At 39.4% G+C, this 27,863-nt stretch overlaps 1 protein-coding gene across 3 annotated transcripts in view; it reads left to right on the top strand.

Moving 5' to 3' along the window:
- LOC148877962 (diacylglycerol kinase 1-like) overlaps positions 1 to 27,863 on the top strand; it is an 88,117-nt gene that overhangs the window by 43,684 nt on the left and 16,570 nt on the right. For all 3 annotated transcript variants that reach the window (XM_088947290.1, XM_088947297.1, XM_088947302.1), the window contains exons 8-10: positions 6,045 to 6,127; positions 16,449 to 16,516; positions 19,883 to 19,957. In XM_088947290.1, the coding sequence (XP_088803416.1) occupies positions 6,045 to 6,127; positions 16,449 to 16,516; positions 19,883 to 19,957 (226 nt within the window). The remainder of the gene's footprint in view (positions 1 to 6,044; positions 6,128 to 16,448; positions 16,517 to 19,882; positions 19,958 to 27,863) is intronic.

Raw genomic sequence — 27,863 nt, 5'->3', positions numbered from 1 at the left:
ATATCAAGGTCAGGAAAGGATGAATCCAAAGGTGCTGAAACAGTATCTGTTCTCTTCAGTGACTGGAAGTGTATGAGGCTTATGTGTTGTAGGAGAAACAACCTGCACATTTCTGGATCTTTGCCTGTGATACACCTTGGGATTGAGGATAGGATGAGGAGGTAGAGAACTGGGACAAGGAGAATGGAGCGACTGATCCACCCTTGATTCATTTGAAGGAGAGGTAGACACATCAAGAGACTCAACAGGGACAGGAAGAGGAAGAGCAAACACCTGTGTCAAATTCTTCTCCTGTGGACAATGTCCTTCTGGAGAGGAACCATAAAAGGGGGAAAACTCATCAAAGGTGACATCCATTGAGACATACCGATTGACAGACTTTGGATCAAAACAACAAATAACCCTTCTGTGTGGGGGAATAACCAAGGAAGATACACTTTTGAGCTTTGGGTTCAAATTTATGCCTTTGGACACTTGGAACATGTACATAACAGGTGCAACCAAAGACACGAATAGGAACAGGAAAAAGATCCTTGTCCGGATGAAGAAGAGTGAAGGGAGACTTAAACCCCAAAACCCTGGATGGCATGCGGTTTATAAGGTAGGTAGCAGTAAATACAACATCACCCCAAAACCTGGTAGGAACATGTGAGGCAAATAAGATACTTCTTGCAACCTCAACAATATGCCTGTTTTTCCTCTCAACAACCCCATTCTGTTCTAGGGTCCTAGCACATGAGCTTTGATGAATAACCCCCATGTCAGAAAGATAGCAGGATGGGTTTTTATCAAAGTATTCTTTTGCATTGTCCGATCCGAAGATCTTAATCTTGGTAGCAAATTGGGTTAGAACAAATTCATGGAATTGTTTTACAAGTCTTGGAACTTCATCACGGGATTTCATCAGGAATATCCAAGTGAACCGTGAAAAGTCATCAATAAACAGTATAAAATATTTGTAGCTACCCATGGAGGGTAAGTGGTAAGGTCCCCACACATCAGAATGCACAATATTAAAAGGAACAGAAGATCTTTTATTGCTCAAAGGATAATTGCTTCTACAATGCTTTGACAATTCACAAGACTCACAATGTAGACTGGACAGACTAATTCCCTTAAACAGTTCAGGGAATAGATGACTCAAGGCAGAAAAAGACAGATAACCAAAACGATAATGACACAACATAATCTGACTAACAGACTCTGAAGAGACAGATCCAAGAGCAACATTCCCAAGATGATCAGTGCATTGTCCCGGAGTATCAAGCAGGTATATTCCGTTCGCCTCATGGCCACTCCCAATCACCTTCTGAGACTCCAGATCCTGAAAAACACAGTAGGAAGGAAAAAAAGTTACACAACAGTTTAGTGACTTGGTTAAACTATTCACAGACAACAAATTTATATTTAGTTTAGGTACATAAAGGGCAAAAGGTAGGTACAAGGAATTCGTAGCCTTGATGGTTCCCTTACTAGAGATAAGGGCAAGTGAACCATCAGCTAAAGTGGTTTTATCACGTCCAAGAAGTAAGTTATATGAAACAAACAAGGTAGACAGATTGGTCATATGGTCAGAAGCACCTGAGTCAATAATCCAAGGAATCTTGAGATTACCTGAAGAGGGTAACATGATTGGCAGAAGCCCTTATACCTGAATGAGCAAATGCTGAAGTAGTAGAATTTCCTGAAGGGTTGGAAGGAGAGGTCACATCACTCAGCTGACTGATCATCTTCCCAAACTTTTCATATTCTGCTCTCATGGCTGCCAACTGCGCAGAAGCAGACATCTCTTCACTATCTGGCCCGACAGCTACATTTGCACTTCCTGATCTTTTACTATCATGTTTTTTCTGAAACCGAATGGGAACAAGATTAGGATGTAACTTCCAACACTTGTCTTTGGCGTGCTTCGGCTTCTTGCAGTACTCACATATAACTTCTTTCATTCTTGTGCCACTAGAAGTTCCAGCATTACCTTTAGGTTTAATCCCCAAATTGGCAAAGTGATCATTAATATCAGCCCCTTGAACCTGAACAACCCTTATGCTCTCTTCACTCCTTGGAGACACACTCCTTGGAAAGAATATTCTATTTTGTGATATCATATTCTGGGTTTAGTCCAATTAAGAACTCAAAAACCTTGTTCCTTTCAGCCAATTTTCTGTAGGTCTCTGTATCATTGGTGGTGTCCTAAGTTACAGCTTCTATTAGGTCAATCTCTTGCCATAGGGACTTAAGGGTTGAGAAATATATAGCAAGAGGTTTTTCTCATTGCCTTAAATTCTTTACATCACTTCTCAATTTATATGCCCGGGCCACATTGAGTTTTTGGGAATAGGTTTCTGCAACACTGTCCCAAATTTCCTTTGCTGAATTCATCCATAAGTAGTGTTGACTGATTTGTGGCTGCATTGATTTCACAAGCCACCCAATGACAGTGTAATTTTCTTGCATCCATTTCTCGTAAGATGGATCATCTTCTGGGGGAGCCTTCTTACACCCGGAAATGAACCCCCACTTTCCTCTACTACATACATGAATCTTTACTGATTGTGACCATGCCAGATAATTAGTTTCATCTAGTTTAACTGTGGTCACAGTCAATAAGGAGTCACTTGGAGTCCCCTGAATCAGTCCATATTCAGCACCACTTTTGTTTTCAAACTCAGAGGAGTACATCATGTAAATACTCCAAATATGATTTCAGATGACTTCTACAAGTATACTGAATAAGGACAAGCAAGAACAGAGTTCAGCCGACGACAAGAAGGCAATACACTGAGTTCAGCCTTAAAGAAGTAAAACAGAAACTTCTAGATACTCAGCCGAAGTATCCTTTTCAAACCTGGACTTCAAAGTAAATACCACTTGGCACTCAGCCGAAGGACCCTTTTTACAAACACAGTGTGGGCAATAGAGACAACCCCACTGTCAAGAGAAAAAAGGCCTCAAGAACAGTTCGTACAGCCCCCCAAAAACAACCAGATATAAGCAACAATCCACAGCCTTGTTACAGGAATGTTTTGGCTGTTTGACAGTCCAATAAGGAGTGAAAAAACAGCCCAGAAATTTCTGGGTTAAACCAAATTCAATGGCAGCCGAAGGTAGTACAGAACAACCAAAGCTTTCGGACAGTTCAACAGTCCAAACACTGTCGAAAGCAATACAGAACAACCGAAAGAAAACTGAACCCAGAAATCTGAGTACAACTTACAGTTTCAAACCAGAAATCTGAGTACAACTTACAGTTTCGAACTAGAAGAAAACTGAACCCAGAAATCTGAGTACAACTTACAGTTTTGAGCTTCAACAGAACCGGACTGTTCCTCTTCCCCTTTTTCTTTTCTCTGATTCTTCCTGGCCACCGAACCACTTCTTCAAGAGATTCAAGTCTTGGGAACTTCCAATGACCTTCAAGAATCAGGCAACACGAGTCAAGCTTCCAGCCCTAGGATACTGAAGTTCAGGTATGCTCTGATACCATGAAGAAAACTGAAGAGAAGAGAGTTGAGGGTTCGGCAATGAGGGTCTGAGAAGAGGATTTCGAACACTCCCTCTCTTAGCCCCCTAACACTGTTTTATTAGAAATATTTGAATAATTACAAGGAGGCCCTTAGTTGGGCAAGAATTTACACAGAACTTAATATTGACAGGATGGACCAAGAATAAGGCCCATTGTAGTAAAGAAACATAAATAACAAGAATGAATAAGCAACCTATGGGCCATTCGGCCCATCTTCTCTACAACCTAAAAAAATTTAGAGTAGCAGATTGGATGTCTATAACCTAACTCTTTGGGGGGATATTTAGATTGACCCATGGTTCAAAGTACCAATACGGTATGCACCATATTGGGCGTATCGTATCTTTGGAAAATGATACGGTCCGAAATGCCTGTTTCTAGGTGTTTCGGACCCCCAATTTTTTTAATAATAAAAAGCATGCTAAAAGCTTTCCAAGAAACCAAAATTTGAGAAAAAAAAATAAAAAAAAGTTTGGCCGTTTCTAAGTGTCGATATGATAGGCTGAAACTCGTATCGTATCAATACTTTGAACCTTGGATTGACCCATATTAAGGACTGATATGGTGGAAACCCCACAATTCATTTTGGAGGTGGCAAGCAATTGGAAATCATCACATGTGAACATTATTAAAGAAGGTTTTGGCAAATGCTCACTTGTAATCCATGCCATGGTTCAAAGTATCGATACGATACACCTTGTATCGGGCGTATCGTATCGTATCTTTTGAAAACAATACGGTCTGAAATGCCTGTTTCCAGGTGATTCAGACCCCCAATTTTTTTCAATAATAAAAAGCATGCTAAAAGCTTTTCAAAAAACCAAAATTTGAAAAAAAAATCTAAAAAAAATAGAGTTTCGGCCGTTTCTAAGTGCCGATATGATACGGCTGAAACTCGTATCGTATCGATACTTTGAACCTTGGATTGACCCATATTAAGGACTGATATGGTGGAAACCCCACAATTCATTTTGGAGGTGGCAAGCAATTGGAAATCATCACATGTGAACATTATTAAGGAAGGTTTTGGCAAGTGCTCACTTGTAATCCATGCCATGGTTCAAAGTATCGATACGATACACCCTGTATCGGGCGTATCATATCGTATCTTTTGGAAACAATACGGTCTGAAACGCCTGTTTCCAGGGGTTTCAAACCCCCAATTTTTTTTAATAATAAAAAACATGCTAAAAGCTTTCCAAAAAACCAAAATTTGAAAAAAAAAACTAAAAAGAAAATAGAGTTTCGGCCGTTTCTAAGTGCCGATACGATACGGCCGAAACTCGTATCGTATCGATACTTTGAACCTTGATCCATGGTTAATCCTGTATTGGGGTTGCTTTTGAGACAGTGAAGGAAATTCCTGAATTTTGGGTAAAGAGATTGATGGAAGGTCATGCCTCAACATTTGGGCTAAATATCTCCCCTTGTGGATCCAATATTGATTAACCATCTAAATGTACTCATTGATTAGGAGAGGTGAATAGGATTCATAGCTTCTCTTGTGGATCCAATATTGATTAACTGTGTTAAGTCACTCATTGGTTAGGAGGGGTAAATAGGAATTCATAACTCAGTAGGGATTATGATATCTTGTGAAGAGGTGTTATGATGTTAGATAGGTCATACTCCAATACACCAACAATGAAAATCTCACGTTTTCTAGAGAGAGCATGAGATGAGAACAGGAAAAGGAATTATGTGATACACTTTTGGGGCTTTCTCCAAGAAATGGGGTATATCTTTAAGCACTATCTTTTCCTCTTGAAGTGTTCCACTTCTGTGTGCTCATTCCTGCAATAAAGGTTAGAGCTATTTTTGCAGATAAATTGTCTAATTTTTATCAATGGGAATCTGGTGGGTAAAAGAAGCAATACCCTGTCTGGGTGAGATCAGTCATTCTTTCAGATTCCTTGAGATACAGAGAAGCTGGTTCAATTTTTCTTTCTAATAAGTTTTCAAGTTTGTTTTTAGTATCTATCCTCTGGTTGTCAGTTTGTACAGACTCTTTTCTTAGGAAACGATCAAGTTATGGAGTGATCTACTTGTCTCAGAATTGACATTGTGTTACTCTTCCCATTGCGAATTTATCCCAATCAATAAAAAAATGCATAATATCCAAATATGCTTACCTAAATTATAACAGGGGAATTCAAATATATAGATAAGATCTATGCTAATCTGGGATCATGTTTGCAGACATAGTTGTTCCTTAACTATAAAGTATCCAAACTATATGGGATCGGCTACATGAATCCTGTTCTGTCATTCCATTCTGTTTAATGCCTTATCCATTCTTAAATTATGAGCTCATTTTTTATAGCATGAGAGGGCAGGGGAGGGGGGGGGGGCAAATAGTCCCTCCCATTCGTTTAGCCTTCTGATTTTGCATGCTTGATTTTTATTTATCAAACAATCATGAGTATATGGTAGACTTCTGTTATGGAGTTGTAACATAATTTGATTAGTAACTGTCTTAGGTAGCTTATGAGATAAGAAAATTTCTGTTACTCTTTCACAGGAATGGATGCCCAAGTATCGTATGCATTTCATTCTGAGCGGAAGTTGCATCCAGAAAAATTTAAAAATCAGCTAGTTAATCAGGTAAAACTTTGTTTTATATTCAATTCAGAATGTTTGATCAACATTTACCATGATTTTAGTAATACTTCTACATAGTAAATAGGGCAATATGCTGTTTAGATTTGCAAGTCCAGAAATATTAGTGATTTAATTTATGCAAATGATTGTTGAACTATAGTCTGGAATTTTGTTTTAGGTTAGCATGAAGCTGGCCTCATGTTTCAAGGATTATGCTTCATGCATCTAAAAGTTCTTTGCACCTTGCTTCACTCCTACATGAGTGAAGAGTGTATGAGGAACATGTATAGGTGGTGATGAAAACTGGTGCAAAATGTTTAAAGTAGAGAACATTTTATGCTTTGTTGTGTTACAGTCCCCCTAGTGGGTCTCCTTCCTTTGAGTAGAAGATCAAGACTGTAATCAGTCTTGAATCCTAAAAGGTTTTAGGTTTGCAAAACAGAAGAGAAAGTGAGAGAAAGGAGAGAGAATAGAAGAGAAGCAAGAGAACACAAGTTGTTGAAAGGAGGGACAGATCTGCTGCCGCCACTCTCTTAATATTTATAGGTTATGTTTAGTACATAATGGAAATGACACATCTGCCCTTGGTACTTACATAATAAATAAAGTAAATAAAAACTGAAATAAATAACAACTAAATTAACAAACTGACTCAAACTGACACTACTATAACTGAAACAAATAACTACACTGCTGTCCTACGAACACAGTGGGGACCACTGCAGTGGGGCCCACATCAGTGTTTTCTACACCCCCCCTCAAGTTGGGAGTAGATATCTATCATGCCCAACTTGGATAGGTCTGTCTCTAACTTCTTCCTTAGTACAACCTTGGTGAGGATATCCGCGAGCTGCATATTAGATGTGATGTACGGAAGACACACTTCTTGTGATGTGACCATTTCTCGCACAAAATGTCGATCAACTTTGATATGTTTAGTTCTGTCATGCTGCACTGGGTTGTGGGCTATATTAATAGCTTCCTGATTATCACAATACAACATTAAGGGCTTTTCATAGTCAATACCTAACTCTTCAAGTAGTGACCTCAGCCATAAGATTTCAGCCACTCCATTAGCCATTGACCTGTATTCCGCTTCAGCACTGGAGCGGGAAACAACACTCTGCTTCTTACTCCTCCAAGAGACAAGGTTACCTCCCACTAGGGCACAATATCTAGAGGTAGACCTTCTGTTATCAACACTTCCAGCCCAATCGGCATCTGTATAGACTTCCACTCTCATGTGATTATTGTTCTTGAGCAATATACCTCTACCCGTGCATCTCTTCAAGTATGCTAAAATTCTCTCTGCCGCAAGAAGATGAGAAGTTCTAGGGGAGTGCATGTACTGGCTAACAACACTAACTGCATAGATGATATCCGGCCGAGTGGGGCATAGATATAGAAGCTTTCCAACCAACCGTTGGAACATAACTTTGTCTTCAAGAGGCTCCCCACCCTCTGCACTAATCTTGTGATTTTGTTCGATGGGTGTATCGGCCGGCTTAACACCCAACTTTCCAGTTTCCACCAACAGATCTAGAACATATTTTCTCTGAGAGATAAAAATCCCCTGCTTGGATCTAGCAACCTCAATACCCAAAAAGTACCGTAGTGCACCAAGATCTTTCACCTCAAACTCTTGATGAAGGAGCTGTTTGAGGGACTCAATCTCATGACTGTCATTTCCTGTCACCACAATATCATCAACATATACTGCTAGTAGTGTCAGAGAGGACTCCACCCTCTTGATGAATAGTGTATGATCTGACTGGGTCTGTACATAACCAAACCTTCCAAGGGCTAATCTGAACCTATCAAACCAGGCTCTAGGTGACTGCTTCAAACCATACAATGCCTTGTTCAGTCGGCAAACCTTCTTACCTGTCTCTGTATCATAGAATCCAGGAGGCAACTGCATGTAAACCTCTTCTTGTAAGTTTCCATTCACAAAGGCATTTTTAACATCCATCTGAAACAGGGGCCAAGAATGATTTGCTGCAAGGGATAACAAAACTCAAATGGTGGTCATCTTGGCTATTGGGGCAAAGGTCTCCAAGTAGTCTATACCATAAGTCTGAGTGAACCCCTTTGCAACCAGCCGGGCTTTGTACCTTTCAATAGAGCCATCAGCATTATGCTTCATAGTGAACACCCATCTGCATCCCACCGGTTTCTTTCCTTTTGGTGGGTCAACCAGTGCCTAAGTATTATTCTTCAACAGGGCATCAATTTCGACTTGCATTGCATCTTTCCATTCTGGAACTGATAAGGCTTCTTGCACTGTTCTTGGAATAGGGACATCGGCAATGTCGTTTCCCTTTGCGAATGGCAATAGGGAGATCAAGGTCATCCACAGGAGGGGAAGTGGCAACAGTGAGAGGTATCTCAGTAGGCTCTAGATCTGGAGGCGTAGAAGGAACTGGAGCTGACCGGGACTGCCGAAGACTAGGATCAACCTGCTTGCATCGCCTGTGATAGACTCTCAACTCTGGTTCCTTCTGACCACCCTCACCACTACAACCTTCATTACCCAGTGGAATAGGTAAAGGAACAGCCCCACTTCTACCAGCCCCACTTCCACTCTCACTGCTCTCCCCCAGAGGAAAGAAACTCAAAACAGCCCCACTCTCACTACTCTCCCCCTGAGGAGAAACCCTAGGATAATAGGGTGTCTCCTCAAAGAAGGTGACATCCATGGAGACAAACCGTTTCCCTGAAACCGGATCATAGCAGCAATAACCCTTTTGAGTTTGTGCATAACCAAGGAAAAGGCATTTGGAGGCCTTAGGTTCAAATTTGGAATGATGAGGCCCGAGAAGCTGAACGAAACAGGTACAACCAAAGGTTTTAAGAGGAACAATGAACAACTCCTCGTCTGGGTATAGAAGGGAAAAGGGGGTTCTCATATCAAGGACCCGGGAAGGAACTCGATTAATGAGATAAACTGCCGTGAGGATAGCATCACCCCAGAAGCGAATAGGTACATTGGAGGTAAACATAATGCTTCTAGCCACCTCCAAGTTTGTGCATAACCAAGGAAAAGGCATTTGGAGGCCTTAGGTTCAAATTTGGAATGATGAGGCCCGAGAAGCTGAACGAAACAGGTACAACCAAAGGTTTTAAGAGGAACAATGAACAACTCCTCGTCTGGGTATAGAACGGAAAAGGGGGTTCTCATATCAAGGACCCGGGAAGGAACTCGATTAATGAGATAAACTGCCGTGAGGATAGCATCACCCCAGAAGCGAATAGGTACATTGGAGGTAAACATAATGCTTCTAGCCACCTCCAAGATATGCCTATTCTTCCTTTCGGCAACGCCGTTCTGCTGTAGTGTATAAGGGCAAGTGCTCTGGTGAATAACTCCATGGCTAAGAAGGTAGGAGGTCAATGGCTGAGCAAAGTATTCCTTTGCATTATCAGATCTAAGGACTTTGATTTTGGTCCCAAACTGAGTGAGGACCATCTGATGGAAGTTTTGGGTCAGAGCAGGAACCTCATCCCGAGAACGCATAAGATAGACCCAAGAAAACCGGGTATGGTCATCAACAAACAGTAGAAAATATTTGTACCCACCCATAGAAGAGATATGATATGGCCCCCAAACATCAGTATGCACAATATCAAAAGAGGAATTACTCCTTTTATTACTTAAAGAATGAGGTTCTACAATGTTTGGCAAACTCACAACTCTCACACCTCAACTTTGATAATGCAACAGGCTCAAATATAGCAGGAAACAGACTCTTCAAATACTTAAAAGACAAATGACCTAATCGGTTATCCCAAAGCATAACCGAACTCACAGACTGGGAAACAAAAGACTTCTTATCCACTAACTCCTCCCGACGAGAACTCTCTCCAAGCAGATAGATCCCGTTCGTCTCACGGCCAGTCCCATTCACCTTCCTTGTCTCCAAATCCTGAAAAACACATCAGTCAGGGAAAAAGGTTACTGAATAGTTCATGTGTTTGGTAATACTACTAACTGAAAGCAGGTTAGTATCAAGCTTAGGAACATGCAAGACAGAAGATAAAGAGATAGTATCTGATAGCTTGATGTCCCTCTTGCCCGAAATGGGAACAAGAGAGCCATCAGCAATGGATACCCTATCTCGGCCAGAGGACAAGTGATAAGAAGTGAACAAAGATGGCAAGCTAGTCATATGGTCAGATGCACCTGAATCTATTACCCAACAGTGATCAGTATTACCTGGAGTTGAAGCATGGTAAGCTGAGGCTCGAGTACCTGAATGTGCAAATGCAGATGTGGCAGGAGCTGATGGTGACTGAGATGGCTGAGCTGAACTCCCAACTTCCTTTTCCAACTGTATGAGGGCAGCCCAAACAGCAGCTAAAGTCTCCAGGGATGTGCCTGATGAGGATGTTGAATCAGTGTTCACTACCATATGAGCATTACCCTTCTTATTTCTTAGTTTTGCTGGGACCAAGTGAGGATGTAGCTTCCAACAAGTATCTTTTGTGCTTGGGTTTCGTGCAATGTTCACATACCAGATCCCGTTTATCTTCCTTCTTCCGGTCCCTTTCTGAGTCACCCCCTGGCTTGGGTTTAATAGCTGTCAAGGCTGGGAAAGAGGGCTGAGGCTGCATCATAACTTTCCTCCTGGTCTCTCCACTATGCACCAAGGAGTATGCTCGAGAAAGGGTCACACTATCTCTTGTCAATATCTGTTGTCGCACAATGTCATGTTCTGAATTCAAACCAGCCAGAAACTCAAATACCCTATTCGTCTCGACTTGCTTTCTATGAGTCTGTGCATCTTTGGGACTCTCCCACTCAAGGGTCTCTAGATGGTCAATCTCATGCCACAAGGATTTTAAGGTAGAGAAGTAGACAGAAGCTGGCTTCTCTCCTTGTTTAAGGCTGTTCACCTCACACTTCAGTTCATAGGCTCTGGCAACATTAAGGGGTTGGGAATAGGTTTCTTTCACAACATCCCATATCTCTTTGGCTGTCTTGGCCCACAAGTACTTTTGGCTGATATGTGGCTGCATAGAATTACACAGCCATGCCATAACTAAATAGTTCTCTTGAACCCACTTGGTGTATGTTGGGTCCTCCTTGGAAGGTTCTTTCACATCTCCCAAGAGGTAACCCAGTTTTCCCCTTCCTCCAATAGCCATCATGGATGATTGCGCCCACTCCAAATAATTTCACCCATCAAATCTCATAGTTGTAATCTGAAACCCGGTTTCAGATACATTACCATAACTGTGGTTTCCAAAACTACTTTCTCCCTGACCCTTAAACTCCATCTTTGATCAAGATTCAGTGGCTACAAAACTGTTAGAGCAATTATACCAGAAAACAGAGTCAAGCAAGTAAGTCTGAAATCTGATCCGAAACCAACAAAAATCTGATCTGATCTGAAATCTGATATGATCCAATCTGAAACCAACCCAAATCTGATCTGAAATCAATCGCCTATCACAGTATATGCAAGAAATCAACTCAAATCTGATCTGAAATCAATCGGCATGCACATTTATCAGGCAACCTATCAATCTGAGATGCTATTTTCTGAAATCACTATTGTGGGGCCCACTGTTGTGAGAGCAAAAATAGGGTTTCAACTGTAGGTTTGAAGTAAGTGCTCAGCTGCACTCTCCAAGCAGTCCGCACAAGTGGGACTTGTCGTAGGGCAATATGAAACCCTAAAAACTAATCACCTTTGAAGAGGAGGGTTCGGCCCAATAATCAAACCCTAGAAACAAACTTAACCACAGTTCGGCAAGCCAAATCCTAGAACAAACTTGAACACAGTTTGGCCCCTCTTTCTAGATAGGTCCAACCTATCTCGGCTGGTTGCAGTCTCTGAAACTCAGTAAAAAAAAACTTACTGATTACCTGTCTTCGGTTTACTATCTTCTAGGGTTACCTGAACCCTAACCTTCGTTGCCTCTTCTTGATTACCAACTCTCTGCAAGCCGCGGCAAGTCTTCAACTGCTGCGAACCTCTCCTGGTAATCTCCAAGATTCAGCCACCGAAAAACTTTTTCAAAGCTTCCAGCCCTAGCTAGTCCTCATGTGGTCGGCTGGACTAGGCACACATGAGAAGCCCTAGATAGGCTCTGATACCAAGTAGAAGATCAAGACTGTAATCAGTCTTGAATCCTAAAAGGTTTTAGGTTTGCAAAACAGAAGAGAAAGTGAGAGAAAGGAGAGAGAATAGAAGAGAAGCAAGAGAACACAAGTTGTTGAAAGGAGGGACAGATTCTCACAGATCTGCCGCCGCCACTCTCTTAATATTTATAGGTTATGTTTAGTACATAAAGGAAAGGACACATATGCCCTTGGTACTTACATAATAAATAAAGTAAATAAAAATTGAAATAAATAGCAACTGAATTAACAAACTGACTCAAACTGACACTACTATAACTGAAACAAATAACTACATTGCTGTCCTGCGAACACAGTGGGGACCACTGTAGTGGGGCCCACATCAGTGTTCTCTACACTTTGTTATTAGGAAGGAGCTTCTTATGCATCTGTCTTAAATTGTGGGTATTTGTTGCTTTTTGTTGCAATCATTGCTCTACCTTATTACATGTCCAAAATTCCAAATATGGTAATTCATTTTGCTGATCTGGGAAAAACTCTTCCTCTTTTCAACATTTATTACTTAAATTGTTTATGCCAAATTAAATAATGGAATAGAAGGCTTGAAGTCTGCCCATCCTGGAACTAAGAAGAAAAACAGTCCAAAAGAATGAGAGGACTGATTTAAAAAGTGTGAAAAAGGTAGATATCAGAAGCAAAGAGAGAAGAAGAAGAGAGAAGAAGAAGAATAAGTCAGCTGTGATAGGGTTTTGGGAGATGAGTTCAAACTTGTCTCCCTTCCCTAATATTTTCATTAAAATTTTAAAAATTTTCTGTATTTACAAGGAGGCCCTTAATTAGGTGATTAACTTAAATAAACAAAAAACATAAAGAAACATAAAGGCCCATTAACAAAAAAATGAATAGAAACATAAAGAAATAAGAGCATCCTAATGGGCATTCGGCCCATTCTCTCTACACTCCCCCTCGAGTTGAACATAGATGTCAATCATGCCCAGTTTGCCAGTGTCATGTTGTAGTTTGGCCTTGGAGATTCCCTTGGTAAGAATGTCAGCTAACTCTTTTTCAGATGTAATGAATGGTAGACAAACTTCTTCAGAAGCCACTCTTTCTCTGATAAAATGCTTGTCAACTTCAATATGTTTAGTCCTATCATGTTGCACCAGATTGTGGGCAATGTTGATGGCGGCCTGATTATCACAATATAGCATCAATGGCTTATCATACTCAACACCTAGTTCCTTCATCAGGGATCGAAGCCAAAGTAACTCGGAAACTTCATAAGCCATAGCCCTGTACTCGGCCTCAGTTGAAGATCTAGCAACAACAGATTGTTTCTTACTTCTCCAAGAAACAATATTACCTACCACCATGCTACAGTATCCCGAAGTTGACCTCCTATCATCAATGTTTCCTACTCAGTCAACATCTGTGTAAGCCTCTAGTTTAATGTGACCATGCTTACCAAAAAGAGTGCCCTTCCTAGGAGTACTCTTCAAATAACATAAAATTCGTTCTACTACTACCATACGAGTGTCTCTGGGAGCATGCATGAACTGTCTAATGCAACTAACAACATATGCAATGTCAGGCCGAGTCATACAAAGATATAGCAGTTTCCCTAGTAACATTTGAAACTGGTAACTTTGGTTACGTACAGACTCAGTCTGATCATACCCTCTTTGTGAAGAGGAGAGGTTCATTGGTGGTATATCTCATAGTCTATGTTGATGATATTGTAGTGACTAGCACTAATGTGATAGGGATTGATGATCTTAAATCTTTCCTTCATCCAAAGTTTAAGATCAAAGATCTAGGGGAGTTGAGGTATTTCCTTGGTATTGAAGTGGTTTGGTCGAAGTATGGAATCTTTATATCTCAGCGCAAGCATGTGCAAGACCAGTGGCTACTCCTATTGATATGAGTCACAAACTTTCTGCCTCTAATGGAGAATGCAGTACTCACATATAACCTCCTTCTTCCCTGAACCACCTAAACTACCTGTAGTCACCTTAGGTTTTAGCCTCATATTAGCAAAATGGTCACTTGGGATAGTCCCTTGAACCTGGACCAGCTTCATGCTCTCTTCACTACTCGCCATGGCATAGGCTTGAGACAAAGATACATTATCCTTAGCTAGGATGTTCTGTCTGGTAATGCCAAACTCTGGATTCAGCCCTGTCAAGAGTTCAAAGACCCTATTCCTCTCAACTAATTTCCTGTATGTCTCAGCATCATTCGTGCTTTCCCAAACAACAGTTTCCATTAGATCTATCTCTTGCCACAAGGATTTCAGCATTGAGAAGTATACTGCTCTCTCTCCCTGCCTTAGATTATTCACATCACTCCTTAACTTATACGCCCTGGCAACATTCAGTTTTTTGAATAAGTTTCAGCAACACTATCCCATATTTCCTTGGCTGAATTCATCCATAAATAATGCTGGCTAATCTGTAGTTGCATCGAATTTACTAACCACCCAATAACGGTATAATTCTCTTGCAATCATTTCTCATAAGATGGATCATCTTCCGGTGGTGCTTTCTTTCTCCCGGAGATATACCCCCACTTGCCTCTACTACAAACATGTATATTTACTGATTGTGACCATGCTAGATAGTTAGTTCCATCGAGCTTGACTGTGGTCACAACCAATAAAGAGTCTATGGGTGCTCTTGGAACCTGTTTGGACTCAGCACGAAACTTATTTTCAACTCCAGAGACATCCATCTTCCTCAAACAACTTCAAGTGATAAACAAGGAAGATAGGAAAAAGCAGACACCAAGTACCAACCTCTATGAAGTCTTATTTGCCAGTTGCATCTCACCCGGAACCCGGGAGCAATAGGAAAACAGAAGCTGCCCCCTGTAGGCTTCACAGAACTGCACAAGACTTGGATCGGTCTTCAAGATAAATAAAAAGAACCCCTTCAGTCACTAAGCGCCAAGGTGAAGCTTCCTGTAGGGCCCGCAATTAGAATTCTCCAGTTTATTAGGGTTTTGGGCAAAAAACTCCAAGGACTGTCAAAATAATGACCAAGACAGCATCCTTTTCTCCACAAAACCACTGACAACTGTGCTGAATACTTTCTTCAACCACTTGTTCGATTCAGCTCTCCATACACATAGTGTATGGGAAAAAAGAAGAAAAAAGGAGCCCACTCTGATACCAAGAAGAAAAACAGTCCAAAAGAATGAGAGGACTGATTTAAAAGGTGTGAAAATAGGTAGATATCAGCAGCAAAGAGAGAAAAAGAAGAAGAAAAGTCAGCTGTAATAGGGTTTTGGGAGATGAGTTGTTCAAACTTCTCTCCCTTCCCTAATTTAAAAATTACAAATTTTCTATATTTACAAGGAGGGCCTTAATTGGGCAATTAACTTAATTAAACATAAAGCATAAAGAAACATAAAGGCCCATTAACAAAAAAGGAATAGAAACATAAAGAAATAAGAGCATCCTATGGGCCATTCGGCCCATTCTCTCTACGAACTACATTTGAAGTCTGCCCGATCCTACTTGAGGTCAAAGCCTGAGTTTGGCAACCCAATCCTAACCTGAGATAAACCCATCACAACTCCGACTAGCCAACTAGGCTTGGGTGCACTTGGTTGGGCTTGGCTGGGTTGGTCGGGTTCAGAAGTCTTTTTGCTCATGCTTTATGCTTCTACCTTTCAAAGGAGCTTTATAGTCCAATTTAGAAATGGTCAAACAAAATAAAAGAAAATTATATACAAATGTCATTATATAATACATAATTATATATGCAGAGTTGGTACATGTATATACATAGTATGCATAATATGTGTACTTCTACATGTTTGTGCATGATCATGGACTGTTAATAATTTACTTATTGTAAATATACTCTGGACAATACATGGTTTTCTATTGAAGTGCATCATAAGATTTTGGAAACATGTCTATTGAAGTGCATGATGCCATTTCTGTTATCAGCTATCTCTTGCTAGTATGCACTGTCACTATCCTTACCAAAAAAGGTGCTACTTTTTATTCATAATTTGATCAGTATGTGAAGCATGGATCCATACAAAATTGTTTTCTTCTTCACTGTTTTTCATTGTTCTTCATGGAGATATGCATTATCTTTTCTTTTTGTGGTTCTTGCCAACAAAATTTTGGTCTATATGAATGGATTCATTTTATCATTTTGCATCAGTGTTACATTGAAATATTTATAGGAGAAAGATGTTATTTATGATTTTCATTTTGATCAGAGCACTTATGCAAAGCTTGGATGCACACAAGGATGGTTTTGTGCTTCCCTTTTTCATCCTTCTTCACGGTAGGTACTGTTGTAGCTGACATAATTGTTGGTGTTTTAGGGACACATCATCACTCTTACTTTTTCTTGCCATTAATTTTCACACTTTATATATTCACCTAAATGTAGATTTTATATTCTGAGGGGTTTTGGTAATTAGTTATAAAATTTTAGTTGCCTAGCTTGTTACTGGTTAACTTTGTTCAAAAGAGTTGGTAAAAAGCATCAGATTTTTTAATGGGATAATCTTGCCTCACAAGAGGATCTTAGGAATCATTTTGGAGGGAAAAAGTATGGATCTTTTAAGGGGATGAGAAAATCCTTAGTCAAAGAAAACAATATATGGATATATACAAGTTAAGGATTGCTTCATAAGGAAGAAACTCTTCTTTATTTAGCAATAAAGAAAATCTTTTCTTTGTGAGGAAGTAACCTTTTCACCTACCAGTCACCTCCTTAGAAATGATTTCATGAACACTTTCTTGTCAGCTTGGTAACAAACAAATAAATGATGGTATAAATGACTAGGCTTAAACATGACTAGGACTGAGATATTCTTATACCCAAACTGGCTTTGACAAAAAAGCTATTTCTTAGTTCAGTATTCTTTCAACTGGAATCAAAGAATCAGTAAATCTGCTATCCCAAAGATTATAAACATGTAATCAGATTAATCTAATTGATTTTTTTTGATAAATTGAAGTGTTAATATTATATTACTATAAGGGAGGAGAAGATCCTTTGCAAATTAGTGTAAAAGTAGTTGAGTGCTCCTAAAAGATCATACAATATAGACAAAAAGCTCAATCCTGCCTAATCATATTTAATAATCATCAAAGATGGTGTTGGACCAATTGGCCCTAAGCCTATCAATCGGTATCTCAGTAAACGCTTAGATATGCCTGCCACCTCACTAAAGTCCATTAAGCTCTCGTAACAATGTCATTAAGTTGTGAGGCCTCATTGTCAAACACCTGACTATTTCTTTCTCTCCATCAACACCCAATAGACCACACAAGGCACTGCTTCCCAAAAGATTTTCCCTTTCATGGAGAAACCCTCAGTTCTCCAAGACCACAAGATTACTTATAGTATGAGAAAGTTTAATCTCTTTGTGGAAACCTTTGAGTTGCGGAACCTATCTCTTCTACAAGAAAATTTTACTTCGTCAAATTTTCAAGAGGTCCCCCATTTGCTGTATACTAGACAGATTCCTTTTTACTACTGGTTAGGAAATGGAATGGAGGGGTTTAGCAGTCATAGCCTTATTGAGACTTGTTTCAGACCACTACCCAATTAGCTTGTCCCAAGAAGGGGAGGGTGACTTTTGTAGATGCAGAGGCTATGCTGAAGGATAAGGTGGGGGAGGTGGTCCACAGGGAGGTCTGTGAATTACTTGAATGGAGAATAATGAGTCATGGTTCGGTAGTTTAGAGGTCAAAGGATGAACAAGAAAAATTCTTCAAGAAGCACTAAGGTGGACTGTTGGAGGTAGAGGTAAAGGTGGTGGTAGGGGAAAATTTGAGCTGAATTATAGGGATTGAATAGGTCTCCAGCAGGATGAGTTTGAGGTTGGATTAGGAATCATTTTTTCTATTGGTTCCTTTTGGGGATTTATGGTTTTGGTTGCTGTTCTCCTTGTTTTAGGGACTTTTTATCTCCCTGTTGGTGGGCTTTTGGTAAGGTGTTAAGTCTCTTTGGAGTTCTCTTCTTGTATAGCCAACTTTCGTAAAGGGAGTTAATGTGCAGGTTAGTCCTTTTAGTTTGTCACTCCCTGCTTGGCTTCTCCTTTTTATCTTTCTTTTGCTTGGACTCTTTGCTTGTATACTACCTATATATGTCTTTCTTCTTTTAATATGTTTTATTATCTACTATAAAAATGTTATCATAAGCATTTCAAAATTATCTATAAGTTTTGCTACAACAATATTTAGATACTTCTATGTATAATCCTGATATATTTTCTTCCCTATAGTGAAATATCCATCAAAATTGGAAAACAATGTTCATTACTCAAGTATTTTCTTCTTGTTGACCAAAGCAATCATCACTATCCTTCCACCACACTATAGCTTCACTGTTGAAACCAGTGTTATGCCCATGACTTCTTCCAATGCACTTTTATCACCTTTACCAAATGTGTTCAATTTCCTTAGACATTCCAAACAAAACAGAAAATGGAGGGATGCAAAAACTGATATAAAATTCTAGGAAAGAAAGTTTCTATATGTAAATAACAGTGCTGGCCTGAAGTTCAAAAGAATTTCCATCAGTTTTGTGTTTGAAATCTTTCACCAATATCATCATCCAAGCCTTATTGCAACTATATGTTGGCTGCATGAATCCTGTTTTGCCATTTCATTCTGTTTAATGCCATATCCACTTTTAAATTGTAAGCGTTTAAATCATTTCTCAAGTCATGGATACTGAATTGTCAGTTGGAAATTTATCATTTGAATATTTAATTTTTTTCAAACTTTCACAACCTAATGTGCCTTTCATATGCAATAGGCTATACTAGCACAAGGAGCATTTTCTTTACATAAGCTGAAATATTTACAGTTTACACAGTTATTAGTGCACAACAAATAATTATTAGACTATCACATGGTAACTAAATTTGTAATACTTAAATTTGTTTCCATTTTTTAACAGAATATATGACTTTATATCAGAATGGGAGAATAGGCATTATGCTGCTAAACGGAAAGACTTTGGCTGTTGGGAGCCAACAGCCTATGCTGTTGAGAACATTCTTGGGAATGCCATGTTACCATGAGAGTGGGGTAAAAGAGTAATTGCCCCCTATTTCTTTTGACCAAAAAGATAGACATGGGCATGAATGGGTTAATGTGTCCAGCCCAAAAACGCTCTCAATAGCATAGGCTGTTGGCCCCCAACAGCCAAAGTTATCCCCTGCTAAACTACGTAACTTGGAAAAGGCATGGTGATGATAGTTAATCTATCACAAGTATGTACATTTATATTGATTATTGTAACTAATATATGCATGTAAGGAAAAATAGACCTTGAAAAATGTTTAATTATTTATTGATTCAGTGGTAATATATCTGCAATGCAAACTACTTGTTATTCTTCAGTCATGGGCAACCATTAAGAGACAGCAGCTTTTCTTTCTTTCTCTTTTTCTGTATAAAACTGAATAGAATTGGATCCAATGCTCCTTTTTTCTTCAACTCTTCCCTTTTACCTTCAATTTGAAATTGTTAGTAATGAGAATAATTACTTGGATATGTCTGAAATGGGTTATTTTCCTTAAGCAATCTATGAAATTGTCATGAAATTTCTTTCTCTTTATCTTCAAAAAAAAATCTATGAAATTGTGATAGAGTCATGAATGTATTGGGAACTGTTGTGTCAACACAGGAACATAGCACAGCTTGCAAAGGTTAAGATCATGAAGAAACATGGTCACTGGCAAGATCTTAATATACCTCGCAGGTGAAATTAATAGATTTAATAACATTCTATTTGTTAAGCTTTTTAGAATTTCAGTTTCCATGCGGTCATTAGGCATAACTTATAGACTTGCCATTCTGGTTTGTGGAAAAAATTAAAATGCATTCTAGCTTTGGATTTGTCTACAAGTGGTTTTCATAAGGTTTAAAGCAATGTTACTTCTGAAATATGTAATGTTGTAATCTGTTTTATTATAAAAATTGTGATGGCATGCCTGTGGTTAATAGATCAAGAAAAAACAAAGATATTTTGAATGGTTTTACAGTATCACTTCTGATTTCTGATTTCATCTCTTCTTAGACAATTTTTTTTTTTTTTTCATGTATCTTCTCTATGAAATGAATTAGGAAACTTGGAAGGAGTTCTTACAGTCAATCTATTTGTGATTGTTGTGGCATGCTCTATTTATTTATTTATTTATGGCTAAGCCCCTGCTTATGGTTGACTATAGGTCCAATCCAACCCACATAAGTTTCACCCTAAATCTAATATCTAGATGCCTCTACACGCCTGGCATACTTGTGTCGAAGACATACCGGATACTGTGTGGACACTTCTAGATGCACTCTAAAGCATTAACAATTTTAAAATATGTAAAGAGGAATGCTTTAACAAATTATACTATAAAAGATCTGTAATGTTTTAAAATTAACTAAATTTGGCAATATGACATTTAGTTTCAAAAACTAGATATTAAAAAGAATGATATAAGCATATTACATGAGATACACATACCTGTATCCATGTCTTAAGATTTTAGGAAATTGAGAGTCATATCCCTGCTTCCCATATTCATGTCCATGCTTGTATTCATAATCTCAAATCATGATTTACATAGTTGTCAAGGTGTATTAATGAGGCTAGGCAACAAGGGAGAATCTAGTTGCCCAGGCACCTGGGAGATTGATTTTGACAGAAAAATCTGCAATATATTTGTTACTTATCTATTTTAGTAAGGCAACTGGCAGGCATCTCAACTGAAAAGTAGAAGTGATTACATTGAATTTCAGATGAAAGACAAGTAAATTGTCATAATATATACAAAATTGCCAGTTATTCGACAAGTACAAACAAGAAAATATAGAAGAAATAATCAACAAATGGTGTTTGACTTAGCCTAAATATGCAACATGTAGCTAGTTTGAATCCTAGACGCTGACATTTTGTTGTGAAAGGAAATGCTCTACCACCTCAATGGGTAAAACCTTCTTCTGAGATGGCTGGTTACAGTCTAATAGCCCCTTCCTACATAGCAATAAGAAAAACAAGGAACTTATTACTTGTGCACAATTGCACATAGAAGAAAATTATGGTGATAAAATTAGGAAAATTGAGTGAAAAGGGCAAAAGAATGAATGGGATTACAAGAGTGAGAGCAATATGAAGACAAAACACAGGACTTGAGCCCTTGTTGCTTTGTAGAGACACACATATGCATCATACACGGGCGGAGCTATGTAGTGGTTACCCCACTAATGGTAAAAATAAATCATGGATTTCATGTATTATTTGAGGCTTTTCAACCCACCTTCCCATATTGACCCTGTCAAATTAAATGAAAATATTAGAGTGTGGGGTCAATTGAGGCATTTTGTTTGGACTTTAAACTAATTGACCTTTAGATTACATATATAAAAAACCCATTTGAGAGGATTTCTGCAGTGACTGAGCTGCGTTGATAGAGCCACTTCCGAGAAGCTACCTATGATAGGTCATAGGTTCAACAAAAAGTCGATTTTTAGGCCTGATTAGGGTTTCATGACTTTCTGGGTTTCTTGGCTCATACAATGCTAGAAGTCGCCCCAAATGGGCACAAAGGCTTATGTGAGCTGCAACTTGGGTGGTTGAAAATGTAAAAAAAAAAATATTTTTTGACATTTATGAAGCTTTAAGTTATTGTTTGAATCCACTAGAAAAAATTCTTGGCTATGCTACTGATCATACATGCAGATGGATGGATGGGTAGATGGAATGAGAGGTCACAATAGGGCTGTCAATGGATTGGGTCTACCCAATGACCCAAACCGACCGATCCAATTATAACGGTTCCGGTTCAACTAATAATTGGGTCCGACCTGGAACTGATTATTTTACGAAATATATATAATATTTTCTTAATTTTCCTATAATTTTATCATATTTTATGTTTGAAATGGTAAATTTGATAGATAATAAATAAGACAATATTAGTTAAAATTTTTTAATTTATTAATATATAAATAATTTATTATTTTTCTATCATTTTTATTAGTGAAACTTATAGTCTACCCCACCTCACAATTATTTATTCATTTTATTTTACAAAACCCCCCACTTATCACCCACCTACCCCCTTGAAATGTGTTTGCAAGGTGGGGGAATAAAAAATTTGCCCTTTTTATTAAGGTTATATTATCAAAATTTAAATTTTGAGAAAGTATTTAAATAAAGAAATATAGTTTTCATTATAATTGGGCTCGACTATTAACTAGGATGGTTCCGGGTCTGTGATTTTGTCCCAAGTAATAATCGGTTCAGGACTGGTTCTACCTAGACCCGACCCATTGACAGCCCTAGATCCCAAGAAGGATACCATTATATTATTTTAAGAAATACAAAAAACTATACCTGGATTGAACAGATGTATTTGACCAAGACTAGTTGCAACTTACACTATATATGGCAATCTATTACTAAAGCCTCTCTTCTCGTGTGCCAAGACCCTCAGCTAAAACCTCTCTTTCTTCTCCTTGTATATGGTAATCTATTACTAAAGCATGCAGTTCTTTACTAGCTGAGCCAGCTGGAACCTTCTTTCCCACACCATCATCATCATCTAAGCCTTGTCCCAACTCCCAACTATATGGGGTTGGATTAAAGCAGGATCCATGACCATGAGAGTTTAGCAAAAGTTTTAGTGTCGGATGATGCTACCCTCCTTCCAGGCTTGGCACTAGTGGAGTTAACCATTTCTCTTGTATGTGATTTTTTCTTTTTGTAGAGAAGATGGGCCAAATGGCCCATAGCCCATAGTTGTGCTTTTATTTTTTTTGTTTGTGTTCTGTTTTGTTAATGGGCCTTTTCTTATGGGCCTGTTAGCATTAGCATCTTATGTTTTAATTAGCTAGCTGCCCCACTAAGGGCTTACTTGTAATTTCTGATTATTAGTGGTTAATCTTTTAATGAAAAAGATTAGGGAAAGGAAAGGAGAGAGAGTATGAACAACTCATCTCTTTCACCCCCTTCTCCTCAATCATTCTCTTCCTCTCCTTCTCTTCTTGTTGTCTTCTTTTTGTTTCTTCACCTTTTTAATCAAACTTCTTATTACTTTATTGGGGACTGTTTTTCTTTTTGGTATCAGAGCAAGCCCCTTTTCCTTTTTTTCTCTTTCTTTTAATCCCATAAACAATGCGTATGGAGAACTGAATCAATGATTGATTGAAGAAGATATCCAGTGTAGTTGGTAGTGGTTGCTTGGAGAAGCCCCTTTTCTCTTTCTCTATTCACCTTAAAAAACAGTTTTTTGGAATTTTGCCCCAAAACCCTAATCAATTGGAGGTTTCTAATTGTGGGTCCCACAGGAGGCTTCACCTTGGCGCTCAGTGGTTGAAGGGGTCCTTTTTGGTTCTCTTGAAGATTGATCAAAGCAGAGTTCAGTTATGTGAAGCCTACAAGGAGCAGCTGCTACTCTGTTTCTCCAAGGTACCAAGTAAGGCACAGTTGTACTATTGGGGATTTGTGAAGGTTGGTACTTGGTGTTTTTCCTTTTTGTCTTCCTTATTTGTCATTTGAAAATTGTTTTGGGATGTTTTGAGGAAGGTGAATGGTTCTGGAGTTGAAAATAAGTTGGGCTCAGAGTCCGGACAGGTTCCGGGAGCACTTGTAGACTCTTTATTGGTTGTGGCCATAGTCAAGCTTGATGGGACTAACTCTCTAGCATGGTCACAATTAGTAAAGATACATGTTTATAGTAGAGTCAAGTGGGGATGTATTTCTGGTAGCAAGAAAGCACCAAAGGAAGATGACCCGCCTCATGAAAAATGGTTGTAAGAGAATTCCACTATTATTGATGAAGGGATGAGAGATCCATCATATGGATGGCCGAACCCTGTAGGAAGGTTGGGCGAAATTTCAAAAACTTCTCTCTCCCATCTAGGAATCGCATTCCCTATTTTAGAAAATTGCATTTTCAATGATCAATCTTGAATCCAAAACCGGACCAGATCTGAAACCAATAGGAGGTGAGGGATATACCTGATACGAAGTAGCAGTATTCCCAATGAAGGTGTTCTCGCCCAAGGAGAAGACCAAAACCCGCTTCCACTGAAAATGACAGTGTGTGGTGAAGTAGGATCAACAGGATGGCTCTTTAGCAAGAACCGGGATTCTTCAACAAGAATCGAACAAGGGCTGGTGAGCACGACTTCAGATTGCTTCTTCTACAAAGGAGCAATATCAAGAATACTTCTTGATCAATTCCACAAGTGGAGATCGAATTGGGTAGGGGCGGCAAGAATAGGAGAGAACTTTGCAAATTGTTGTGTATTAAAACTGAGGAATTCGCCCCTTGTTATCTATGTACGACTCGCCCTAACATTGCATATGTTATTAGTTGCATTATCCAATTCATACATGTACCCAGAGATATACATATGGTAGCAGCAAAGAGGATTTTATGTTACTTGAAGAGTACTCCGAGGAAAGGTATTATTTTTGCTAAGCATGGCCACATGAAACTGGAAATCTATATAGATGCTAATTGGGCAGGTAACATTGATGATAGGAGGTCAACTTCGGGGTACTATAGTATGGTTTCCGGTAATATTGTTTCTTAGAGGAGCAAGAAACAATCAATAGTTGTTAAATCTTCAGTTGAGGCAAAGTACAAAGCTATGGCTCATGGAGTTTCTGAGTTGCTTTGGCTTCGGTCCCTGGTGGAGGAATTGAGTGTTGAGTATGATAGACTACTAATGTTGTATTGTGACAATCAAGCCGCCATTAACATTGCCCACAATCCTATACAACATGATAGAACAAAGCACATTGAAGTTGACAGGCATTTCATCAGAAAAAGAGTGGCTTCTGGAGAAGTTTGTCTACCTTTCATTGCATCTGAAGAACAGTTAGTTGATATTCTTACCAAATGAGTCTCCAAGGTGAAATTGCAGCATGATACAAGCAAGGTGGGCATGATTGACATCTATGCTCAACTTGAGGGAGAGTGTGATAGGCCCCCAATTAACCTTACGTATGCCAGGAAGAGGAAATGTCAACAATCGGCTAAGGGCGGGAAATAATTGAACAATTAATCACATGGGGGTAATTATAGCTGCAGGGAATAAGGAGAGTCTTGAGGCATTTATAGCTATGTCAGTTAGGAATAAGAAGGGTGTGGGCATTTGGCCAGTTGGGCATTTATTGAAGGAGTCAGTTATGTGGTAAGAAGAGTATAAGAAGGGGCTTTGGGGGATGGGGGGATAGGCTTTTTGTTGAGTAAAGAATACTGTGAGTGATTGGGAGAGCCGGCGGTCTCTTGAAGAACCGACCAACTGTTAATGTTCTTCTTTTCTTATGAATGAATACCAGTTCTTATGTTGATGTTCTAGTTGTGTGAATTCTACTGTGAGTTTGAGAATTGTGTGTCAAGTTTTTGGGACATATCAGTGGTATCAGAGCCTGTCTTTCCTCGGCCATGGTGACAACTAAGGAAGTGGCATCGCAGGTGGAGGGTTTCGAAGAACACTTGACTTCTCTGCATTCTGAAGTGGATGGCTTACATGATGAGATAGCAGCTGGACTTTCGAAGATCTCGTCTCTAGAAGGTGGCGTTCAAGATCTGGTAAGACGTTTTGATCTGTTGCTTCAGCAATAGACCTTTTTAGCTCCTTTGTCTACAACTGACATTGCTCCTCCTTTAGTCGCATCATGTCGTGCGACTGGCAAAGGGAAGAGTGCAGTTTTTGTTAGACAGTTTTGTATGCCCTTAGCTTCAATCAGAATGATGTACTTTATGAGTTTATTGTAAATGAATAAAAGTGCATATTTGATTCATGTTCCCTTGGTATGTTTCTATGTAATACCCTTAAACTGGACACTTAATGAGACTCGTGTTAGTTTAGAATGTTCACAGCCAGTGGGCCGGTCTGGGGAGACCTATCCTGACAAGGCTGACACTGTGGTGCCACCAAGTCGGTTGGGGTGGCCTGTCTAAGCTGCCAGGGTGAGACCCTAGGCACATACAAGTGTAGGATTAATTGAATCTTTGAACTGGACCAGATTTCCAGTATTGCCCTGGACCTTGGAGATTGATGGGCAAAACTAGAAAGTTACACCTGACCCCTAGACTCGATTACGATACTACACTGGGTGTCGGATTGGGCTGTCTTTGGTGTACCAATCAGTGAGATCCTTAGCGGGGGTCAAAACTTGGGTATGTTGGAACAGTCTGAGAATTCATCTGAGTGGGTGATCATAGTGATGGGATCGGCCCCTTTGTCAGACAAAGGTAATGATCGGGGATGCACTCTCACTGATGGAAACCAAGACTACCAGTAGCCGATTTCAATCGTTGAGATTTGTTTTGCAAAATATATTTTATATGAGATATAAAAGTATATATATTATGGTTTCTAAAAGGTTTGCAAAAGGTTTTAATTCCCGGGATCCATATAAGCAGAGAGTGCAACACTGTTCCTTGCAACCGAGGGAGAGGTCCTCTCTTGTCGGGTAGTGTATGATCATTATGGGCTAAGAGGTTAAGTGTAAGACCATTGAGGATAATACCTGATGGGCTAATCTTGCATCTGCCCACAGTCCCTGGGTGTTACAAGGTGGCTTGGCCCAGGGACCACTTAGGGTAAGTGTTGGGCCCATAGAGACCATGAGATGGTTTTCAGGGGGTGCACTGTCCATAACAGTGTATTCGGCTAGGCCTTGTAACAAAAGCTGGGCCGAACCCATGTGGCTAATGTGTAGATCAATGTTTGGGTCCCACGCCATACAAAGAAGCCCTACTGGGCAGCAGTTTGGAAGACTAAGTGAACACGTAACCTTAAATGGGCCTTAAGCCCATTCGAACTGGGTTAATTTTATTAGTCATTTAAAGGGGCGAATTATGAGATGGATCAGCTGATAGGATTGGGCCCATACCCTATCCACTTAGAGAGTCCAAGATCTAAATAAGATTTGGATCTGGAAGCCTCCTAATTAGATTAGGAGATGGCTGATCTGATCTGCAGATAAGATAAGAGTTATCCCTTATCACTTAAAGGGACTTCTAATCCAAATATGATTTGGATCTCCAACTCCTAATGAGATTAGGAGCTGATCCCTTTGAGATTATAAAAGGAGGGGGCGGCAGCCTTTAGACATGCAACCAACACACTCTTGTCTTCAGAGTTGAGATCACAAGAAGAGATAATTCTGCACCCTGCGAATACTCTCTTGCCGCCTCCTTCCTGCAGCTGCCGCCTCCAGCAGTTCGATCTCCAGTTCTTGGGAGAAATCAAGATTTGATCTTGACACCAATCTTTTGGAGAAAAGATTGGTTGGAGTTGTATTCACAGGCCATCCAGTTGATTCTTGCGAAGGGTCAAGTTCTTTTGGAAGAACACTGTTGATTCTGCTCCACTCTGCATTGCGCCATCTTCAGTGGGAGCAGATTTTGGATCATTCCTTGGGCGTGAACACCTCCATTGGGAGATACTGTTTCTCCGTATCAGGTATAATCCCTCCCTACTCCTTTTGGTTCAGATCTGGTTCAGTTTATGATTCAAGAATGATCATTGAAAATATGATTTTCTAAATATGGAATTCGATTCTCAGTTGAAGGGAGAGAAAAATTTTTGAAATTCGCCCCCTTATTCCGCAATCTTTGGGCGTCCATGTGATGGATATCCTATCCCTTCAG

This window comes from Nelumbo lutea, chromosome 1 (assembly GCF_056320005.1).
Source record: "Nelumbo lutea isolate HS-2025 chromosome 1, American lotus-T2T, whole genome shotgun sequence".
Classification (NCBI taxonomy): domain Eukaryota; kingdom Viridiplantae; phylum Streptophyta; class Magnoliopsida; order Proteales; family Nelumbonaceae; genus Nelumbo; species Nelumbo lutea.
The sequence above is the reverse complement of the archived record's forward strand: the minus strand, read 5'-3'. Positions and strand labels throughout refer to the sequence as shown.